The sequence below is a fragment of the Crinia signifera genome, chromosome 6 (genome assembly GCF_055691185.1).
Source record: "Crinia signifera chromosome 6, ASM5569118v1, whole genome shotgun sequence".
Lineage (NCBI taxonomy): Eukaryota > Metazoa > Chordata > Amphibia > Anura > Myobatrachidae > Crinia > Crinia signifera.
The window spans coordinates 228,105,187-228,128,245 of NC_139222.1; the positions used below are offsets into that span (position 1 = coordinate 228,105,187).

The 23,059-nt window shown below is 45.3% G+C and overlaps 1 protein-coding gene across 1 annotated transcript in view; it reads right to left on the reverse strand.

The window, feature by feature from the left end:
- Window positions 1-23,059, reverse strand: part of FAS (Fas cell surface death receptor) — a 36,783-nt gene that overhangs the window by 11,138 nt on the left and 2,586 nt on the right. The window contains exons 2-5 of the mRNA XM_083149048.1: window positions 19,746-19,914; window positions 17,563-17,700; window positions 11,103-11,229; window positions 10,119-10,171 (exon numbers count right to left, since the gene is read on the reverse strand). Of these exons, the coding sequence (XP_083005174.1) occupies window positions 10,119-10,171; window positions 11,103-11,229; window positions 17,563-17,700; window positions 19,746-19,914 (487 nt within the window). The remainder of the gene's footprint in view (window positions 1-10,118; window positions 10,172-11,102; window positions 11,230-17,562; window positions 17,701-19,745; window positions 19,915-23,059) is intronic.

The window sequence follows — 23,059 nt, forward strand, 5'->3', positions numbered from 1 at the left end:
CTCCTGATCTCTGATACCCAAGTTCCCAGCACCTCCTGAAAGTTGGGACTCTAGGTTTTTATACTATTGAAGGCTAAGAAATCTATTTCCAGATAAATGGAGATATCTGCAGTCAAACAAGCTGCCCTTCCACCGTAAAAAATGACGAATATAAAGCCATTATCCAACCCTCCCCTGCGTATAAAACACCCCCTACCTCCCTGGACGTCATTTACAAGGGACCCTTCATTCAGCTCAGTGCCCCCTTCCACGCGTTAGTGTTCTCCCTCCCACCACCTGTGCAGTAAAGAAGTAATTATCAGAAGTTACTGCTCCAGGTCCTACATGTTGAGTGGAAGACAGAGCACCCCCTGCCACCCGTGGGACATCAAAGCTGCTGCTGATAGCACCCCCCACCCCTAGGAGGGGAGAATGGGTAAGGGCCCCACCTGGTGGGGGGGGGGGGGGGTTGAGGGTTAGTGTCTTAACCCTCAAACCCTCCCTCCGTAAGTGTCCTAACCCTCAAACCCTCCCTTGCAGCCGCCTATACCTAAACCCCTCATAGCCTGAACATATTGCAGCTTTAAAAATACTGTACAGCTTCTTACACCCAAATACATTTACCGTCTTGTGCTGTGCAATATATTACAGCAATATATATTGCTGTAATATAACTTATATAATATAACTAAAGGTTAATAACAATAAAATGTAATCAACTCTGAACCACCAGCAGCACATTTATAGCACATCATTATTAATAGACATAGACAGGCGATGATTGTAACAGTACATTAGTTGCTTCTAATAAATTCAGTAATACCACTTTCAGACACACCACCCAGGAATTTTCCTGCTAAGACCACAGCAAAATCACAGGATTTCATACCTCCCAACTGTCCAGATTTTCTCAGGATAGTCCCTTTTTTGGGGTGTGGTATGATTCATCGACAGTCGGGATCCCGACAGTCATTATCCCGACTGCCTGCCGTGCTGCGGGCACGGTGGCGAGCTACGCTCGCTACCTATTCTATTCTCCCTCTATGGGGGTCGTGGACCCCCAAGAGGGAAAATAGCCGGCCGTCGGTGTTTTAACAGTCAGGATCCCGACGTCGGGTTAATGACTGTCGGGATCCCGACTGTCCGGACCCCATCCGGCAGCCCTTTTTTGGGCCTGTGCCATATCCAGTCCCACCCGTGGCTGACAGTGTCCCACGGTGCCAGATGGAAGTCCCCCTGCCTGTTGCTGCTCTGTTCAGCCCAGCGGTGGGGAATAGACGCGGCGCTCATGCGCACATCATCTAAGCACGAAGACAGAGGGGCTAGGGGCATGACCAGCAGCTCTCAGAGCACTGGCCATGACCTCAATAGTGCTGAAAATGGGGGTGTGGCTTCATGACCATCACATCCCTGTGAAGCCACGCCCCCGCCACACACCGTTGTTGTGTTTAAATGTTGAGAGATAAGGGTTTTAGCTGGAGACCCCCTTTCACACTGCACGTGACCATCGATGAATCATAACCATCAATTGTTTATTGTCAATATAGAATAGTTTTACCATCGATCTGGTTCTCCCCTATTGATGACACAGCAAGTTTTTTATTATTCTCCCAAAGCTGTAGGGACAAGGAGCAGAGCTCCACCCCTGAATCTCATGAATCCATGGCCCCAGATGGGGCCAGTCGGGATGAGGTCTGCTGGTCCACAAAAAATAGGTAGAACGTCAGTAGGTCGCCTTAGGTTGACACATGAAAAAGGTTGACAGTACCTTATATTGACATGGTCAAAAGGTCAGCACATACAATAGGTCGACATGGAAAGAGAAGAGAGAAGACCCAGCTGCTGCATCCCAGGGTTACTTGTGTGCGGGGAGCCAGATCCTACTGCAGCTGAGACTTCATGGTGAGCCCATGTGCAATGGAGTGTCTGTATGATTGTGTGCTGACAGTGTGTGTGATTGTGTGCTGACAGTGTGTTTGTTTTGTGTGTGTGTGTCATGTGTGTGAGAGAGGTGTCAGTCAGTGCCAGGGGAGCAGTAGGGCTGTCAGTGTTGGGATAATTGCCAATAGAAGGGATGTGCATCATAGATTTAATAGTATGAGGATAATATGTGTTTGTCAGAGTTTCCCATTGTGTCAGTACTTTACCCATTGTTTTATTTTTAACCATTTTTTCTTATGTAGTTCACAGGGTTAGATGTGATATCCCTGCAGTGAGGATGCCGGCATTCAATACACCATCATCCTGATATAGAGAATCCCCACAGGAACTCATAAGTGTCCTAACCCTCAAACCATCCCTCCCTTGCAGCCACCTATCCTACCCACCTAATGCTAGTGCCGAGACACATAACCCCTGCAGCCCCCCCCCCCCCCCCCCCAAACACACCACACGAGAGCCGAAACCTAACCCCCTCACCCTTTCCCAGCCTGACCCTCCCACCCCCAACACACACACACATTCAACGGTGATCGTGATGGTGGCTGTCAGGATTCTGGCTTCAGCATTCTGTTTCTTTCGAGGATCAAGCGCCAGTCTTCTGGTATATTGAACCCTGACCACCAGGATGTGGACTGCATCACGTGTGCAGTGATAGCACGGTGATGTTTACAGTGCATTGTAACTTCTAGAGGGGTCAATAGTATAGTGTAGAGTATAGCAGGATCCGCAATGTAGTGTGATATTGAGGAGACAGTAATCTGACAGGTATAAATGGGTCAGCAATGTAGTGGCAGCTATAACAGGATCAGCAATGTAGTGGTGAGTATATAGGGGTCAGTAATGTAGTGGTGGGTATAGAGGTGACAATAATGTAGTGGTGGGTATAGAGGTGACAGTAATGTAGTGGTGGGTATAGGTGGGTCAGTAATGTAGTGGTAGTTATAGAGGTGACAGTAATGTAGTGGTAGTTATAGAGGTGACAGTAATGTAGTGGTGGGTATAGAGGTGACAGTAATGTAGTGGTAGGTATAGGGGGGTCAGTAATGTAGTGGTAGGTATAGGGGGTCAGTAATGTAGTGGTAGTTATAGAGGTGACAGTAATGTAGTGGTAGGTATAGGGGGGTCAGTAATGTAGTGGTGGGTATATTGGGGTCAGTAATGTAGTGGTAGGTATAGGGGGGTCAGTAATGTAGTGGTAGGTATAGGGGGGTCAGTAATGTAGTGGTAGGTATAGGGGGTTAGTAATGTAGTGGTAGTTATAGAGGTGACAGTAATGTAGTGGTGGGTATATTGGGGTCAGTAATGTAGTGGTAGTTATAGAGGTGACAGTAATGTAGTGGTGGGTATATTGGGGTCAGTAATGTAGTGGTGGGTATATATAGGGGTCAGTAATGTAGTGGTGGGTATAGAGAGGTCAGTGATATAGTGGAGGGTATAGAGAGGTCAGTAATGTAGTGGTAGGTATAGGGGGGTCAGTAATGTAGTGGTAGGTATAGGGGGTCAGTAATGTAGTGGTAGTTATAGAGGTGACAGTAATGTAGTGGTGGGTATATTGGGGTCAGTAATGTAGTGGTAGTTATAGAGGTGACAGTAATGTAGTGGTGGGTATATTGGGGTCAGTAATGTAGTGGTGGGTATATATAGGGGTCAGTAATATAATGGTGGGTATAGAGAGGTCAGTGATGTAGTGGAGGGTATAGAGAGGTCAGTAATGTAGTGGTAGGGTATAGAGAGGTCAGTGATGTAGTGGAGGTATAGAGACCATATAGGGGTCAGTAAATTAGTGGTGGTTATAGAGGGGTCGGTAATGTTGCCAGAAAAACATGGACTGTTGGTAGATCTTGAGGACAGGTTTGGCCACCCCTGGTATAGAGAGATCAGTAGTGGCGTGTACAGAGGGGACAGCAATGTAGTGGTGGGAATAGGGGGGGGGGGGGGGGTCAGGAATGAAGTAGTGGGTATAGAGGGGTCAGTAATGTAGTTGTGGGTATAGAGAGGTCAGTAATATAGTAGTGCGTATAGAGGAGTCAGTTATGTAGTGGTGGGTATAGAGTGGACAGTAATGTAGTTGTGGGTATAGAGGGGTCAGTAATGTAGTGATGGGTATATAGGGGTCAGTAAGGTAGTGGGGGGTATAGAGGGGTCAGTAATGTAGGGTATAGAGGGGTCAGTAATGTAGGGTATAGAGGGGACAGTAATGCAGTGGCGGGTATAGAGGGCTCAGTAGTGTAGTGGTGGGCATATAGGGGTCAGTAAATTAGTGGTGGTTATAGAGGGGTCGGTAATGTAGTGGTGGGTATAGGTGGGTCAGTAATGTAGTGGTGGGTATAGGTGGGTCAGTAAATTAGTGGTGGTTATAGAGGGTTCAATAATGTGACGAGTATATCAGGATCAGTAATGTAGTGGCCGGTATATAGAGGTCAGTAATGTAGTGGTGGGTATAGAGAGATCAGTAATGTAGTGGCGGGTATAGAGGGGTCAGGAATGTAGTGGCAGGTATAGAGAGGTCAGTAATGTAGTGGCGGGTATAGAGAGGTCAGTAATGTAGTGGCGGGTATAGAGGGGTCAGTAATGTAGTGGCAAGTATAAAGAGGTCAGTAATGTAGTAGTGGGTATAGAGGGGTCAGTAATGTAGTGGTGGGTATATAAAGGTCAGTAATGTAGTGGTGGTATAGAGAGATCAGTAATGTAGTGGCAGGTATAGAGAGGTCAGTAATGTAGTGGCAAGTATAAAGAGGTCAGTAATGTAGTAGTGGGTATAGAGAGATCAGTAATATAGTGGGGGGTATAGAGGGGTCAGTAAGATAGTGGCAGGTATAGAGAGGTCAGTAATGTAGTGGCAAGTATAAAGAGGTCAGTAATGTAGTAGTGGGTATAGAGGGGTCAGTAATGTAGTGGTGGGTATAGAGAGGTCAGTAATGTAGTGGCGGGTATAGAGGGGTCAGTAATGTAGTGGCAAGTATAAAGAGGTCAGTAATGTAGTAGTGGGTATAGAGGGGTCAGTAATGTAGTGGTGGGTATATAGAGGTCAGTAATGTAGTGGTGGGTATAGAGGGGTCAGTAATGTAGTGGTGGGTATAGAGAGGTCAGTAATGTAGTAGTGGGTATAGAGGGGTCAGTAATGTAGTGGTGGGTATAGAGGGGTCAGTAATGTAGTGGTGGGTATAGAGGGGTCAGTAAGATAGTGGCAGGTATAGAGAGGTCAGTAATGTAGTAGTGGGTATAGAGGGGACAGTAATGTAGTGGCGGGTATAGAGGGGTCAGTAATGTAGTGGTGGGTATAGAGGGGTCAGTAATGTAGTAGTGGGTATAGAGGGGTCAGTAATGTAGTGGTGGGTATAGAGGGGTCAGTAATGTAGTGGTGGGTATAGAGGGGTCAGTAAGATAGTGGCAGGTATAGAGAGGTCAGTAATGTAGTGGCAAGTATAAAGAGGTCAGTAATGTAGTAGTGGGTATAGAGGGGTCAGTAATGTAGTGGTGGGTATAGAGAGGTCAGTAATGTAGTGGCGGGTATAGAGGGGTCAGTAATGTAGTGGCAAGTATAAAGAGGTCAGTAATGTAGTAGTGGGTATAGAGGGGTCAGTAATGTAGTGGTGGGTATATAGAGGTCAGTAATGTAGTGGTGGGTATAGAGGGGTCAGTAATGTAGTGGTGGGTATAGAGAGGTCAGTAATGTAGTAGTGGGTATAGAGGGTTCAGTAATGTAGTGGTGGGTATAGAGGGGTCAGTAATGTAGTGGTGGGTATAGAGAGATCAGTAATGTAGTGGCAGGTATAGAGAGGTCAGTAATGTAGTGGCAAGTATAAAGAGGTCAGTAATGTAGTAGTGGGTATAGAGAGATCAGTAATATAGTGGGGGGTATAGAGGGGTCAGTAAGATAGTGGCAGGTATAGAGAGGTCAGTAATGTAGTGGCAAGTATAAAGAGGTCAGTAATGTAGTAGTGGGTATAGAGGGGTCAGTAATGTAGTGGTGGGTATAGAGAGGTCAGTAATGTAGTGGCGGGTATAGAGGGGTCAGTAATGTAGTGGCAAGTATAAAGAGGTCAGTAATGTAGTAGTGGGTATAGAGGGGTCAGTAATGTAGTGGTGGGTATATAGAGGTCAGTAATGTAGTGGTGGGTATAGAGGGGTCAGTAATGTAGTGGTGGGTATAGAGAGGTCAGTAATGTAGTAGTGGGTATAGAGGGGTCAGTAATGTAGTGGTGGGTATAGAGGGGTCAGTAATGTAGTGGTGGGTATAGAGGGGTCAGTAAGATAGTGGCAGGTATAGAGAGGTCAGTAATGTAGTAGTGGGTATAGAGGGGACAGTAATGTAGTGGCGGGTATAGAGGGGTCAGTAATGTAGTGGTGGGTATAGAGGGGTCAGTAATGTAGTAGTGGGTATAGAGGGGTCAGTAATGTAGTGGTGGGTATAGAGGGGTCAGTAATGTAGTGGTGGGTATAGAGGGGTCAGTAAGATAGTGGCAGGTATAGAGAGGTCAGTAATGTAGTGGCAAGTATAAAGAGGTCAGTAATGTAGTAGTGGGTATAGAGGGGTCAGTAATGTAGTGGTGGGTATAGAGAGGTCAGTAATGTAGTGGCGGGTATAGAGGGGTCAGTAATGTAGTGGCAAGTATAAAGAGGTCAGTAATGTAGTAGTGGGTATAGAGGGGACAGTAATGTAGTGGCGGGTATAGAGGGGTCAGTAATGTAGTGGTGGGTATAGAGAGGTCAGTAATGTAGTAGTGGGTATAGAGGGGTCAGTAATGTAGTGGTGGGTATAGAGGGGTCAGTAATGTAGTGGTGGGTATAGAGGGGTCAGTAATGTAGTGGTGGGTATAGAGGGGTCAGTAATGTGGTGGCGGGTATAGAGGGGTCAGTAATGTAGTGGTGAGTATAGAGGGGTCAGTAATGTAGTGGTGGGTATAGAGAGGTCAGTAATATAGTGGTGCGTATAGAGGAGTCAGTAATGTAGTGGTGGGTATAGAGTGGACAGTAATGTAGTGGTGGGTATATAGGGGTCAGTAATGTAGTGGTGCGTATAGAGGAGTCAGTAATGTAGTGGCGGGTATAGAGGGGTCAGTAATGTAGTGGCGTGTATAGAGGGGTCAGTAATGTAGTGGCGGGTATAGAGGGGTCAGTAATGTAGTAGTGGGTATAGAGGGGACAGTAATGTAGTGGTGGGTATAGAGGGGTCAGTAATGTAGTGGTGGGTATAGAGGGGTCAGTAATGTAGTGGTGGGTATAGAGAGGTCAGTAATATAGTGGCGGGTATAGAGGGGTCAGTAATGTAGTGGTGGGTATAGAGTGGACAGTAATGTAGTGGTGGGTATAGAGGGGTCAGTAATGTAGTGGCGTGTATAGAGGGGTCAGTAATGTAGTGGCGGGTATAGAGAGGTCAGTAATGTAGTAGTGGGTATAGAGGGGACAGTAATGTAGTGGTGGGTATAGAGGGGTCAGTAATGTAGTGGTGGGTATATAGGGGTCAGCAAATTAGTGGTGGTTATAGAGGGGTTGGCAATGTAGTGGAGGCTATAGATGGGTCAGTAAATTAGTGGCGGTGATAGAGGGGTTGGTAATGTGATGAGTATAGCAGGATCGGTAGTGTAGTGGTGGGTATAGAGGGGTCAGTAATGTAGTGGTGGGTATAGAGGGGTCAGTAATATAGTGGTGGGTATAGAGAGGTCAGTAATGTAGTGGTGGGTATAGAGGGGTCAGTAATGTAGTGGCGGCTATAGAGGGGTCAGTAATGTAGTGGTGGGTATATAGGGGTCAGTAATGTAGTGGTGGGTATATAGGGGTCAGCAAATTAGTGGTGGTTATAGAGGGGACAGTAATGTAGTGGTGGGTATAGATGGGTCAGTAAATTAGTGGCGGTTATAGAGGGGTCGGTAATGTAGTGGAGGGTATAGAGGGGTCAGTAATGTAGTGGAGGGTATAGAGGGGTCAGTAATGTAGTGGCGGTTATAGATGGGTCAGTAAATTAGTGGCAGTTATAGAGGGGTCGGTAATGTAGTGGAGGGTATAGAGGGGTCGGTAATGTAGTGGAGGGTATAGAGGGGTCAGTAATGTAGTGGCGGGTATAGAGGGGACAGTAATGTAGTGGTGTGTGTGTATAGGGGGTCAGTAATATAGTAGTGGGTAGGGGTCAGTAATATAGTGCCGGTACATCGGGATCAGTAATGTACAGCAGGATCAGTAGGGGGCATGTCTCTGTCTCCCATGAATAGATTCTGTGCACATGCACATAGTGTCTATTCACTGCTGCTCTGCTAGGAAGAGCAGTGCGCAGCAAGGGGGACTCCCAACTGCCCCCCTACATTACTGCAGTAATGTAGTGGCGGGTATAGTGGGACCAGTAATGTAGAGGCAGGTATATGGGCAACAGTAATGTATTGGTGGGTATAGAGAGGTCAGTAATGTAGTGGTGGGTATAGAGGGCACAGAACTGTAGTGGTGGGTAGAGCAGGATCAGTAATGTAGTGCTGGTACATCGGTATCAGTAATGTAGTAGCGGTTCAGCAAGATCAGTAGGGGGCATGGCCAGTGCTGTGTTAGCTGCTGGACAGGCCCCCCTGTCTCTCTGCCTCCCGTGAATAGATGCTGTGCACATGCGCACAGCGTCTATTCACCACTGCTCTGCTAGGCAGAGCATCATGTGGCAGGGAGGACTCCCAACTACACCTCACCACAGGGCACTGCCGGCCGCTGTTGGGACACAGGATTATCCCAAACATATGGCATGGTCCCGTGAAAATCAGCACAGTTGGGAAGTATGCTAAAAGAATGCGGTCCCCTGCTTTTTTCCCCACAGTGCTCCCCTCTGCCCACTACTCCACCAGCCCCTCCCTCCATGGTCTGTCCCTCCCCATGCCCCTCTCTGTCTGCTGCAGCACCCTGCCCTCACTCTGCCCCACCCTCTCCCAACTGTATATATTATATCCATCCTGGTGCAAAGTGGACCTCCTACTAAGGTCTGTCCTAGTGATCGATGCAGTGGCAACCATTGGATCAGGAGCCTGTGCCCCAGCTCCCACTACTGCACGTACATGTCAGAGATGGGACAGACCATTTTATAGATCAGGAGGATTTACTGCTTTTTAATTATTTGGGTACTCTTTACCTAGCACGGCGCCCACGATTTTGATCGTGGTCATCGCAGGTAAAAAAATCGCGGGCATCGAATGCATTAAAATCAGGTGCGATGCGACCGACGCGATGCCCGCGATTTCCCATAGGGAACAATGTTAAATGTCTCAATTGACCCGATTTTCCTGTTCAATGCCTCAATTGACCCGATTTTTCCATAGGAAACAATGTTAAATGGCCCACAGAGGCCAAATAGGCACCCTGAAGTGTGAAATGGCCCCCACAATTGTTAACGCCACCCCACGATCAACGTGAACCCGAAGCGTGGCGAGCGCAGCGAGCCCGCGAGGGGCGGCGGTACGCGTCCTACGACCTTTTCATACCCCCACTATCCACGTCGGCGTGGAGTTGAGAATAGAATAGTGTGGCGAGCGCAGCGAGCCACCGAGCCCGAAGCGTGGCGAGCGCACGCGTATACCTTCACAGGTAAACACGTCCCTTCACGGGCTTCACAGGTATCCGCGTCCCCTCACGGGGCTCGCTGCGCTCGCCACGCTTCGGGCTCGGTGGCTCGCTGCGCTCGCCACACTATTCTATTCTCAACTCCACGCCGACGTGGATAGTGGGGGTATGAAAAGGTCATAGGACGCATACCGCCGCCCCTCGCGGGCTCGCTGCGCTCGCCACGCTTCGGGTTCACGTTGATCGTGGGGTGGCGTTAACAATTGTCGGGGCCATTTCACACTTCAGGGTGCCTATTTGGTCTCTGTGGGCCATTTAACATTGTTTCCTATGGAAAAATCGGGTCAATTGAGGCATTGAACAGGAAAATCGGGTCAATTGAGAAATTTAACATTGTTCCCTATGGAAAATCGCGGGCATCGCGTCGGTCGCATCGCACCCGATTTTTTAGTGCATTCAATGCCTGCGATGGCCGCGATGGGCGCCGTTGTAGGTAAAGAGTACCATTATTTGTTTAAGATAAATGAATTTAGTATATACATTTATATTCCATTGTATATCAAACAAATGTGTGCATTCACTGGTATACTTGTATTAATACAGTATTACAGTTTTTGACCTTAAGAATGTCATTGATTTGATTTCCTTAAAGTAAAATGAAAACTTACTGCATACAGCGTCTTTTGAGGATGTGCAAGGCTCAGTAACTCCATGTTCACATCTAAAATAAAAGAAACAAAATCAATTGTTTGTTAAACTGAGAATACTATATGATTATATAATAGGATGTGTATTTAAGGACTGTGGGGCAGACCAGAGCATCCTGGTGAGTCAATTTGTATTATTTAATTCTTCTCAAAACCCCTTCTTACATTACTTCTCCATCCCCTTTCTCTCAGGGTTGAGGCTTGTTAAGGCTGCACTAGTGATTGGGCTTGTTTTATAATAATTTATCCATAGGTCCCACACCGCACATACTGCGACCATGTGTTATGACTTAACTTTCTGAAATCCTGCACCGGAGCTGCAGTCCAGGTAAAAAGTTGCCGGTAAAATGCCTGCTGCACATGCACGGTAGCAATTTTTTCTCTGAAATATGACGGGTGCCATGAGAGGGGAAGGGGGGGGGGGGGTAAAGTGTGAGGAGCAGGTTCAGTGTGAGGCTGGCACTTTAAAGAATAACAGAGAACCTGCAAGCTGCCTGTTATTCAGAGAGCTGTCCACTGAGATCAAGAGAAATCGTCTGAGTCAAATAAAAAAATCAGCCAAACTCTGAGTCTGTCATGCTGACAAACGTAATCCAGATTCAGTGCTTGTATTATTTTTTAAAAGGAACAGAGAGGGCATCATAGGTCGCTTGGGCCAGGGGATGAGAGTAGCTGCTGCTGTTTCTGCCACCAGTCACTGGTATTAGAAGGCAGCGTGAAAGCATGCTGGGGCTGGGCTAGGTGGCCACTGCTGCCTACAACGCAGTGGTGACATTATAAATTAAGTATAATGATGTCATGCGTTGTGACGTACTCAACCACAGGCCCCTATTTCATGGAGGCTTCCACGGAATGTGGGAGGGTTGGCAACTATGTATTATGAGTGTTTTCAAGTTGGCAGAGGAATACAAGTATAAAGCAGGGAAGGACAAGTACTGTACTCACTGTGTACAATGCTGGCAGTCTGTGCAGTCTTCGGACTCTGCACCTTTGTATTCTTTACAAAAGAACAATTCTCTGCATTTGCATTTTGAATTCTGGCTGACTGTGCAGTTCTGCAGCAATTCCTGCCCTGAGAGTCAAACAAGAAAAAAATTAGAGCGATCACACACTTTATTTTCTTTATATCTCGTACCTCTGTATTTGCGACTTTTTAGTTCCAATCTTCCTCCAGTTTATTATTATTATTATTTATATGGTGAAAACCAAAATGTAAGTTTCAGCTTTAAATTTAGGCTAATTTGCGGGGGGATGCGGTCCTTAGGTCGGCACAAGAAAGGTCGACACTCCTTAGGTCGACACCGCAAGGTCAAGAGGCATAAGGTCGACAGCGTCCTTAGGTCGACAATGCAGAAGGTGGGTTGGTTTTTTGTTTTTTCCCCCACTGTGGTTCCATAACAGGTGGTAGTTTATGCCCTACCATCCACTAGGGCAGTGGTTCCCAAACTGTGTGCCGTGGCTCCCTGGGGTGCCTCGGGACACATGCAGGGGTGCCCTGGGTTGGTAGTCCAGGACCAACTCAAATTATTAATGGTTAATTATTTATAAGCAAAAGCAATGCTGGTGGCTGCCATTAATAAAATGTGTACAAACAGAAGCAAATCCTGCCCTTTACCACATACCTGACCCAAAGAATCACATATAAACCCAATCTAATAAATTTATTCTTGGCCTAGGGGTGCCGTGAAAAAATTTTGATACTCTAGGGTGCCGTGATTCAAAAAAGATTGGGAACCCCTGCACTAGGGCATGGAGGAAGAACAGAATAGTGTGCCGAGCACAGCCAGCGATGCGAGGTGCTGCCATACACTTAGACAAATAAATAAAATACATGGCAACCTCCTGCATTGTTGACCTCCTGCTGGTCGACCTAAGGACCATGTCGACCTTCTTCCTGTCGACATTCCAATGTCAACCTGAGTGTCGACCTTTCTCGGGTCGACCGAATGAACCATACCATTACTGTTACCATCATAGAAGCCCATGTTAAACTTTTAAATACTGTAGTATTCCTTGAATCCTCGCTTTCTTTCAAAACACACATTCAGTACCTTTTACTATCTTGCCATTTCCATCACAAACATATTTCCAAGATCAGGCCCTTCCTCTCCCTGGATGCTATTAAGATCCTCATCCACTCACTGGTCCTTTCCAAATTGGACTACTGTAATCTCCTACTATCTGGCCTCCCTAACTAGCACCTCTTTCCACCGCAATTTACCCTCAATGCTGATGCCAAGCTCATCTTTTGCATCCCCTTTATCACAGGAACTACACTGGCTTCACCTCTATTTCAGAATCAAATTCAAGCTTTACACACTTAAGCCAGGTACACACTGTAGTGTACATTAAATATAAATGGGAGAGAGTGGGTGAAGGTCCAAAACCATTACGTTGCCTATGGCCCCTTAAGGTATAAATCCACCTCTGTCACTAATAATGTGATTTATTGGAATTGTGGTATGTTCCTGTTACAAGGGTAACAATGGGAAAATCATTGATTGCTTCATTAATCCTTTGATAAATAGCAGTGATAGATCACGAGAGGGAAAAAGATAGATGTATCATGGGGATGAGGTCAGGATCCGGACAGAATGGTTATGGTATAGCGGTTAAGGTGGCCATACACATGCAGATTTATCTTCAGATCTGGGTGGTTGGAACAAAAACATGGTTATGGATGAGAGCAAATGACAGTTGACCATTTGCTTGGAAATGCTGGAAAACTGACAAACTGTCACTCATCCATAACCATGTTTTGGTTCCAACCAGCCAGTTCTGAAGATAAATCTTACTAGTGTATGGGCACCTTTTGACGCGGTCTAGATAGACCATGTTATGGCCGACCACGCTTAGTTGAACCCATCTAGTTAGATGTCTAAAGATAGTCAACACTGTTGAGAATATCAGTATTGAGAGTTAGACACTAGCATTAAGTCGACAAGAGCGTGATCAACAGTCACATGGTTGACATGAGCTTTTCAAGTGTTTTTGGTGGCGACGTAGACCTAGGTCAATATGGACACCAAGTAGGTGTACAGTATCCCCTCGCATGGCTTGCTACGCTCGCCATTCCTTGGGCAAGTATTATAATCTGACTCTATGCCCACTTGGATGGTAAAGTATGAACCAAGTCAGTCTAAAGCCAAAAACTGTGAAAAACTCATCTTGACCTTGTGTCTGTCGATCACGTTCCCATCGACCCAACGCTGGTGTCTAACTTTTGTTTCTGTCGATCTAGACGCTTTCGACTATCTTGCGGTGTGTAACTGGACGCATTTGACTAAGCGTGGTTGACCATAACATGGTCGATCTAGACACTGTCGATCCGTTGATCTTATTGGATCCCAACAGGAATTACTGGGGTTAGAGTTAGGCACTATGTGGAGAGTGAGTGTTAGGCTGTGGGATTGGGCAGTTAGGGATAGGCTGCAGGTTGACATGAATTTCTCATGATTTTTTTTTACCGACTTGTTCACACTTTACCATACAAGTGGGCATAAAATTAGATTATAACCCTTTTTGCTTAGGTCAACTTTTTGACCATGTTGACCTAATGCAGGTCAAACTTTTTCATGTGTGGACCTCTTTACTGTCGACCAATAGACGTCAACCTTTTTACCGTAGATCTAATGACCCTTACCCAACAGTCAATAGGTAGAAATCAAAAAGTCTCAGTTCTGGTACTATATACTGTAAGTCAATGTTAACAGTATAATTACCACATATATTGGGCAGTACGGATGGAGTAATGGTTGGCATTACGGCCTCACAGTACTGAGGTCGAGTTCAATTCCCACAAGGCCCTAACTGTGCAGAGTTTGTATATTCTCCCCGTACATGCGTGGGTTTCCTCCGGGTACTCCGGTTTCCTCCCACATTCCAAAAATATACTGTTAGGTTAATTGGCTCCTAACAAAATTAACCCTAAAATGAATGTGTGTGTGTGTGTACATGTGGTAGGGAATATATATTGTAAGCTCCACTGGGGCAGGGACTGATGTGAATGTTTAAATATTCTCTGTAAAGCGCTGCGGAATATGTGTGCGCTATATAAGAAACTGTTTATAAATAAATATATTTTTCTTTACCGTCTCTTATTGCATACCAACATTGTGTAATGCCAGTATGCATGATTACTTACCTCCCTGAACAAGGTACAGATATGCTGTCTCAGCAAAGCACTGTCTTCCAGGTATATGACCCAGTAGTACTATTGCACATACGTGGTCCTGTGCAGACGAAAAGTAGGTACAGTATATACTCGAGTACTGTATAAGCCGACTTTTACAGCACATTTTTTATGCTGAGAAAGTCCCCCTCTGCTTATACTTCAGTGACCAGCTTGGAGGAGGGGACAGGCGCAGCTGCAGGAGATGGCGCAGCGATGCGGGAGGAGAGGACCCAGCGTGGCTCTGATGTGGAAGTGATGCTGCGGCTGCAGGTGGAACGCAGAAGTGAAGGGCTGTGAATTCCACTGCAGTGGCACACTCCCCCCTGCCTGCCGGAGATGCAGCGCTCCCCCTATGCGCCGGAGACGCAGCACTCCCCCTACTCATCCAGGGGCACCCACAAGGCAGAGCAGCAGGTACTGTTTCTGTTCAGAGGACCTCTGCTCTCTGTGTGTAAGTGTGCCTTTACAATAAGTGTATGTATGTTGGTGTGCCCTATACCCTGTACAGTGTGTGTGTCAGTGTGCCCCTATGCCCTGTACAGTGTGTGTGTCAGTGTGCCCCTAGACCCTGTACAGTGTGTGTGTCACTGTACCCTTAGACCCTGTACAGTGTGTGTGTCACTGTGCCCGTAGACCCTGTACAGTGTGCGTGTCACTGTGCCCTTAGACCCTGTACAGTGTGCGTGTCAGTGTGCCCCTATAACCTATACAGTGTGTGTGTCAGTGTGCCCCTATGCCCTGTACAGTGTGTGTGTCAGTGTGCCCCTAGACCCTGTACAGTGTGTGTGTCAGTGTGCCCGTAGACCCTGTACAGTGTGTGTGTCAGTGTGCCCTTAGACCCTGTACAGTGTGTGTGTCAGTGTGCCCCTATAACCTATACAGTGTGTGTGTCAGTGTGCCCCTAGCCCCTGTACAGTGTGTGTGTGTGTGTGTGTGTCAGTGTGCCCCTATACCCTGTGCAGTGTGTGTGTCAGTGTGCCCCTATGCCCTGTACAGTGTATGTGTCAGTGTGCCCCTAGACCCTGTACAGTGTGTGTGTGTCAGTGTACCCCTAGACCCTGTACAGTGTGTGTGTGTGTGTGTGTGTGTGTGTGTGTGTCAGTGTGCCCCTAGACCCTGTACAGTGTGTGTGTGTGTGTGTGTGTGTGTGTGTGTCAGTGTGCCCCTATACCCTGTACAGTGTGTGTGTGTGTCAGTGTGCCCCTAGACCCTGTACAGTGTGTGTGTGTGTGTGTATGTGTGTGTATCAGTGTGCCCCTAGACCCTGTACAGTGTGTACGTGTGTGAGTGTGCCCCTAGACCCTGTGCATTTCCCACCCTAGGCTTATACTCGAGTCAATACGTTTTCCCAGTTTTTTGGGTAAAATTAGGTGCCTCGGCTTATATTTGGGTCCACTCGAGTATATAATGTATTATTACATTATATACTCGAGTGGACCCGAATATAAGCCGAGGGCCTATATATATGTGGAAGCCTTGAGTTGTAGTCCCATCTGCCCTTTTGTTAATCTGGTGTTGTTTGAAGCCACATTATATTTTCCATAATTTAAATTCCCCACTTCTCATAACACTCCCACAACAGATAAATATGACACATACCTAAAGTATGTCAAGTTCTAGGCAAATGTAACTGAGGCTTATCACATGGTCTGGTGAAGAGCAAATAAAGTGACTGAGTTAAGTAACATAGTTCACAATTGTGACAGCATAAACCACAGAGCTGACGCAATGTCAGTCAGAAAAGTGCAAGTCATGGGTCTGGCTGAGAAGGGAATTCCCTTCTCAGATATTCCCTTCTGACATAGAGAAACACAGCCCAGAATGAACTTAAGCCAGCGAATGGAAAAGAGCGAATAAACATTTGTCACAACAATTAGGTCATTTTGTCTGTTTACCTGTTAATCCAAAAATTAACTATTCAAGGATAAACTACTGTATTAATGTTGTTAAAACTCTAGGAATAAGTCATATAATGAGCACAGCCAATGAGGATCTTGTGGGTATATTTACTAATAACCTGATTCTAGATCCAATAATTATCATTGTTTATTGATGCTATTCGCAATAATAAATTAAAGTACCAACTCAATATACCATTGTACCATTGTACACATGCAGGGACAAAGGGCCCGATCAGGGGCGGATTGGCCCACCGGGAAACCGGGCCATTTCCCGGTGGGCCGGCCCAAAACTCTTAAAAAGGGGGCAGACAGCGCTCGCCCCTGGGCTGGCTGGGCCGCAGCACTTTACCCAAATCAAACATGGCCGCACAGCATCTCCCAGTATTATTGAGTTGGAGCTGGGACAGAATTGAGGCAAGAGGTAGTTTTTAGAAAATCCGTATATCTCAAAATTAGCCCCCAGTCTATTTAAAAACAAAGAAATTGGAATAAAAAAAAGAATATATGGTTACCACAAGGGCCAAAGGGTTTCCACATATGGGGTAAAGTAGAATGTGCTTCTGCAAACATACTCTGAAGAAAACGGAGAAGTTTGAGAATAAGAGTTTCATTAAATGTACAAAAATCGATGTTGTATACATAGTGGGTGGTGCGGTCTACAATATATGGGCCACACAATTAATACCTCATTCTGGATTTTTTGACACAACTCAAAGTTGGCCTTCCATATCTGTGCCACCAGGAATGGTCCTATTATTTTGTCCTACACAGAACTTTTCCCTTATTATCCCTCTAACACCACAGAGAAGAACAAATTGTACAATATCAATATATATCAAAGTGGACAGGTTGATAATCTATCGATTGCAACTAAAATGCCTCTATAATCTATCAAAACCATTCTATAAAAAGATAGCTAGCGGACAGCTAGGATGAACTCTACAACATAATTGGGTGGAGAGAGCCAAGAGGAGCTCATAGGCAAGCGGGGCTGCCACCGCTGTATCTTTAAGCAGTGACGGAGAGTAGTGGAGGGAGAAGAGTGGGGGGCCCAGCGTGATGTGTGATTAGATGGAGGGTGGAAGACAGATGTTAGATCCCCATTGCAACTGCACTTGCTGCACCTATGGTAGCTATGCATTTGTTACAAGCTGATTGGTTGTTAGGGTAATGTCCTCTTTAGAAGGGTTGATAGTGTAGCAAAGTGGGACACAAATATTGTATTTTCTGCCTTTTTTCATAGCTGAAACACAATGATTCACGTAATATTTTGCGGCAACTTCCCATATCTTTACACAGCTAAACTTTACCTAGTCCATGTTTACCCTACCTGACATAGAGTCACAGTGATTGCATTTTAGGCAGTGATGATAACCATTCTTTTCATCCATGTAATCCTCCCCCTCAGTGCATTGGTTGCAGACTGAATCACCATGGTCTGTATCACAATGAGATTGTGCAAATGTTCCTGCCAAAGTAAGAAAGGAATGTTGTTAGAAAAGCTATTACACAGACTGTCCATTAGGTGTCACTGTAAGTATCAGTGGCGTAACAATAGCCCCGCAGACCCCACGGAGGCGGGGAGGCGCTGAGTAAAGTGTGGACGCCGGGTGTCTGCGGGGGCTATTGTTCCACTGCCACGAGCCAAATTTCTGGCGCGCGGGGGGGGGGGGTGCTATGTTTAAAGTTACGGCACTGGTAAGTATGGTATAACGTTGGTTCTCAGGTTTTCTCCACAGGTCATGTTTTGAGGATTTCTGTCTGTGGAATCCAGAGAGATCGTCGCTCATCCATTTCAAAATATATGAACTCATATGTTCATTATTATACTTCTGATATAAATGTTTCACCTAATAATGGGGCTTTATTGATGTCATTGTCACAAATTAGCTGTATCCCATAATGACCAAAGATACATAAGTCATCATTATTATCTTGAGCCTATTATATAGCTATGTCTGAAATCAGATATGTCCATAGCATCACCAACATCTTACTTGGGAAGTCTGTTTTGTAGGGCTAGGCAGAAAGTGATAATGATGACTGCTGAATCTTTAATTGATACAGGGAACACAGATGTCCCATTATATATATATATATATATATATATATATATATATATATATATATATATATATATATATATATATATATATATATATACAGTATATATATATATATATATATATACACATACACACAACCAGCAGGCAGTGGTTTCAGTAAAGGAGAATGATAGCAGTCATAGCTTCTAAAAACGTTACCAAAGCTTCTAAAAATTAAGAGTTTCAGTTTCTGTAGCATTTCTTTATTACATCCTACAAAATGACAGATACATTTTGATTGGTTGCGATATTACCTCTTATCACCTTAATTTTTAGAAGCTTTAGTAAATTTGTCCCATGGTGTATAAGAACCGACAGCAATTATTTTGTTCATATAGCAAACATACATAAGTAACACACACATATTTTTGATTCCTACTTTGACCAGTTCATTGTTGACTTTGGCATATTAGAAACCCATGCAGGGTTTTCACTGATTAGCAACAGTTGTTCTAGGATAATCTTTATTTGTACCACTTTCAGACAGAAAATTCCTAAAATAACGGATTTTTCTCAGATATTTCAACCCTGATCCGACCACTGGCTCCTGGCACCCTTTCACACAGCACATTTAACCCTTCCTGTGTGGACCCCTTTCACATAGAACCCTGATCAGCCCTGCGATATAATGTGTGGGATAGAAAATGGACTGTTTTTTTGGGCCACATAGAGATGAGGTCCAGTGCCCAACCATCTCATCCGATCAGAGAGACCCACCTGCTATGCCAATCAACCAGAGACCCGCCAGCTCATCCAATCAGTACCATTTCAGACAGCCAGCAACCTGGTAACTCGTGGAAACTATGTTAATTACCTGGATCAAACTGGGTTGACCCTTTCAGACAGAAAAATGACTCGGGTCGAGGCTTTCTTTTGCCAGAAAATGACCAGGTTGTTTTGTCTGTCAGAAAGGGGTATTAATGTGTATTGGACTTTTGTTTTGCCAACTTTCTGGTTGCCCTCTCTGGGCACCCACACCTCACCCCACTATACAATGCCGATATTAACAACATTGTAAAGTAGGGATGTGATGATGCAAAGCTCTACTACACCCCATGCACCCATGCACTGTACCATGCACCCCCCCCCCCCTTGTGACAACCTAGTTGCCCTTTCCCTCAGTGGGCAGCCAGAAGGTCGGCGGAAGCGGGATCATTTGTCTACAGCAGCGGTTCTCAAACTGTGGGTCCTGACCCCAAAGTAGGTCACGACCACCTCAGCATGTTTACTTAATGTCCCCCTCTACAGACACATTAGCATGATCATCAGCGTGACCCCATGCTGAGGTGGTCGGGACCCACAGTTTGAGAACCTCTGGTGTAAACGGATTTTTGTCTCATCTATGGGTTGCCTTCTCTTAGTACACAAACACTCATATATTACATGATGTCTGACTTGTGCAACTTACCTTCCGTACATTTTTTACAGCAGTGTTTTTCTACTAAGTATTCATCAAATGGACAACTCATTTGTCTCTTCTGCAACTTGTGGAATAATGCACCTTTTCTCTTCACATGTGTGTCTGAGGAATTGTGATGAATTGTAAGAGGCAGCACACAATTAGATCCAAACAGGGCCTGTAATGGAGATAGTCATATTTATTGTATGTACAGTACGGTATATCAAATAGTGACAACCCAAGTACAAAGTCATGAAAATTGTCATTTGAAAAAGGCTTATATACAGTACAGCATAGGCAGGTTATGATGCATTTAATCAATTACATTTAGTGTTCTTCTTGCTGCAAAATTAAATTTAAGGAAATTACTCTGAAAAGTAAATGCTGTTATTCAGAAACTAGCCATAGTCGCATCTATGGAAATCCTGAAAAAAAAAAATAATTGTCACGTTTCCATGGGATGTATCTAATATGCTGACAGTCGGTATCCCGTTGGTTAGGATGCCGATGCCAAGATCCAGACTGCTGACATTGCTGCCAGCCGGAATCCCGGTGCATAGTCTATTCTCCCTCATGGGGAACCACGACCCCCATAGAGGGGGAATAGTACCTAAGGGAAGTGAGCCACCGAGCCTGCAGCATGGCAAGCGCATGGAGCCCGCAAGGGGCCTCATTGTGCTCCCCCGCTGCTGGCATTCCGGCAGCCAGGATTATGCTGTAGGGATAATAACAGCTGGGATCCCGACTGCTGGGAAACCATACTGAACTTGTTTCCCTTAGGATCTTAGGTTAGGTGCACATTAGGCAGATACCGGTACAATTTTCCGTAATAGAATGAGAAATCGTTCGCATTGCATAAGGTATATGCCAGGCATGTCCAAACTATGGCCCTCCAGCTGTTGTGAAAGTACACATACCAGCATGCCTTGTAATAGTTTTAGCATTCCTCCATAGCAATACTGTGGCAAGGCATCATGGGACTTGTAGTTTCACAACAGCTGGAGGGCCATAGTTTGGACATGCCTGGTATATGCACTATTGCACTCTCATGTGGGTCGCATGCGGCATCTTCCAGTTGTGGGTGCTGCGTAGCCGACCAAAAGATATTGCCCTAATTCAGCCCAACCATCGCAACATTTGCCCATTGCACAGATGTTTAGCCACCCTTAGGGTTTGCCACATATCAATGTAATTGCTCTGTAAAATCACCAGTGAACAAATATTTTGCTATTCACAGAGCATGAACTATTAATATTAAGGTGCCCATGCAATTTGGGCCAATATCACCCAATCCCGACGGATCGGGCAGAGAAATCAGATGTGTTTGACTGTGCCCCTCGGGTCCGATGCATGGTCCCATGCGCATCGGACCTGCTGCCCATCCGACCTCCTACTCGGCCCTCCTCCCAGCAGCGGGGAACAGGATCGCATGAGATCCTGCCTCCGGGAAGGTCTCAGGTGGCTCAGAGGGGGTCAGATGGCCATAAAATGCTGCGATACATCGTAGTAGTGTATGGCCACCTTTAGTAGACAATTTCAGAATGTTTTGACAACTCGAAAAATGATCTGAACTGGCTAGAAGGAAATATGTTGAAAAGAAGTCATACGTGCTTATATTAATTTTGTCCCCTGGGTCAAACCAGACAGAAGGGTTCCTATTGTACACGGCATCACATTATGCGATATTACTGTATATACCCCATACCACTCAGTTCATGATACTGAGCAGTGGAGGAAGGGGGTAAGCTGCCTGAAATTATCAGAGAGTAGGCATGGAACAATGATACTACTTACAGTATGTAGGTCTACACAAGATTTTGTTTTCTCTAAAGCTACTGAAAAAAGTCAAGACGGGGCACTTGGAATTAAGTCATAGCTAGACAGGTATAGTCATCAATGTTTCTAGTTACTTTATTCACCACTTCTTCATGATAAGTAAGACATGCTTTATAAAGTTTCCCCACACCACAGGAAATCAACCTATGGTGTCCGGGCATGGTCAAGAGACGCATATGCATGACGTCATAGTCCCGTACCTGTTATCGTGGCTTTGTTAAAACATGATAAATACTAGGCATGCCAGAATCAAAGTGAAAGCATGACAAGAACATGTATCCATGGATAATGCCATCATAATGTATGCGCACAAGCAAGGGTGTAACTAGCATAGGTGCAAGAGGTGCAGCTGTGATGGGGCCCAGAGTGCACATGGTTTTGCCCATTTTGAGAACAAATTTGTCCTGCCTTCAGGTCTGAATTAGGCCTAAGTACAAACTTCACTGAGTTCCCTCCACACTAAACTTTGGGTGGTACGAGTTTCACATGCCTAGTTTCACGCAATTTCCTGTTAATGTGGTTTCACAATATACTGTAGCCTTTAGAGCATTAGAAGTACATCTTCACCCTAGTTTGATTAAAATCTTCCTACACAAATATGCTGAACAAGTAGGTCACGTTTGCTAGCTAAGTACTGTACAAAGTAGGTGGATGTCGTAGAAAAATAGATTATGTATACAGTACTTCCCAACTGTACCGTTTTTCGTGGGACCGTCCTGTTTTTTTGGGATTGTCCCGCCCCCAAAAAACGCACAACATCTATTCAGCGGCTCAGAGGGTGAAAAATGGGGGCGTAGCCAGATGGAGCCCTCATTTGCATAGGCTACATCTTCCATATACATAGACCACACCCCCTTTCAATGCGCAAGTGTCCCTCATCAGGTGATTAAGAAGTTGGGAGGTATGGATTATGTGAATCTGGGACGAACCTGGGTTGCCTAATATATGATCTGGCTATGGCAAATACGATTCTATAATGGGTTCAATATGTGTGGTAAACAAGAGCTCCTGGGTCAAGGATTCTGTATGAGCTGATAGGCATCCAGACCTGAATTAAAGGCCTCATGGGCCTGGAGCTGAGAGTGTTCAAGAGAGTATTATGATAAGTGGAGGTGAGGTGAGGCCAGTGCCATGTAGAACCCATACACTATACTGCTCAATGTCTCCTGAAATATATAAAAGTACAAGAATTGCATCATTGTGAGGAAAATAGAAATAGATTTATGGCCAATCATGTGGCCAGCTGGTGGCTGTCTGGTGACCATCATGCTGCCATGATAATAGGCCTATTTTTATCTGAAAGCCTGGAGCTGCAGATCCATTCACTCATTGTTAATCTGGCCCTGTGGACATTGCATTTTATCCTGTACTGTACCTTTAATGAGACAAAGTTCCCAGTAAAACATATGGAAATAATTGAAAGTAAGAATGCCTTATGTCCCTACATATTCTTCTAGCTCCAGTATAGAGAAGAAAAATGTTAGTTG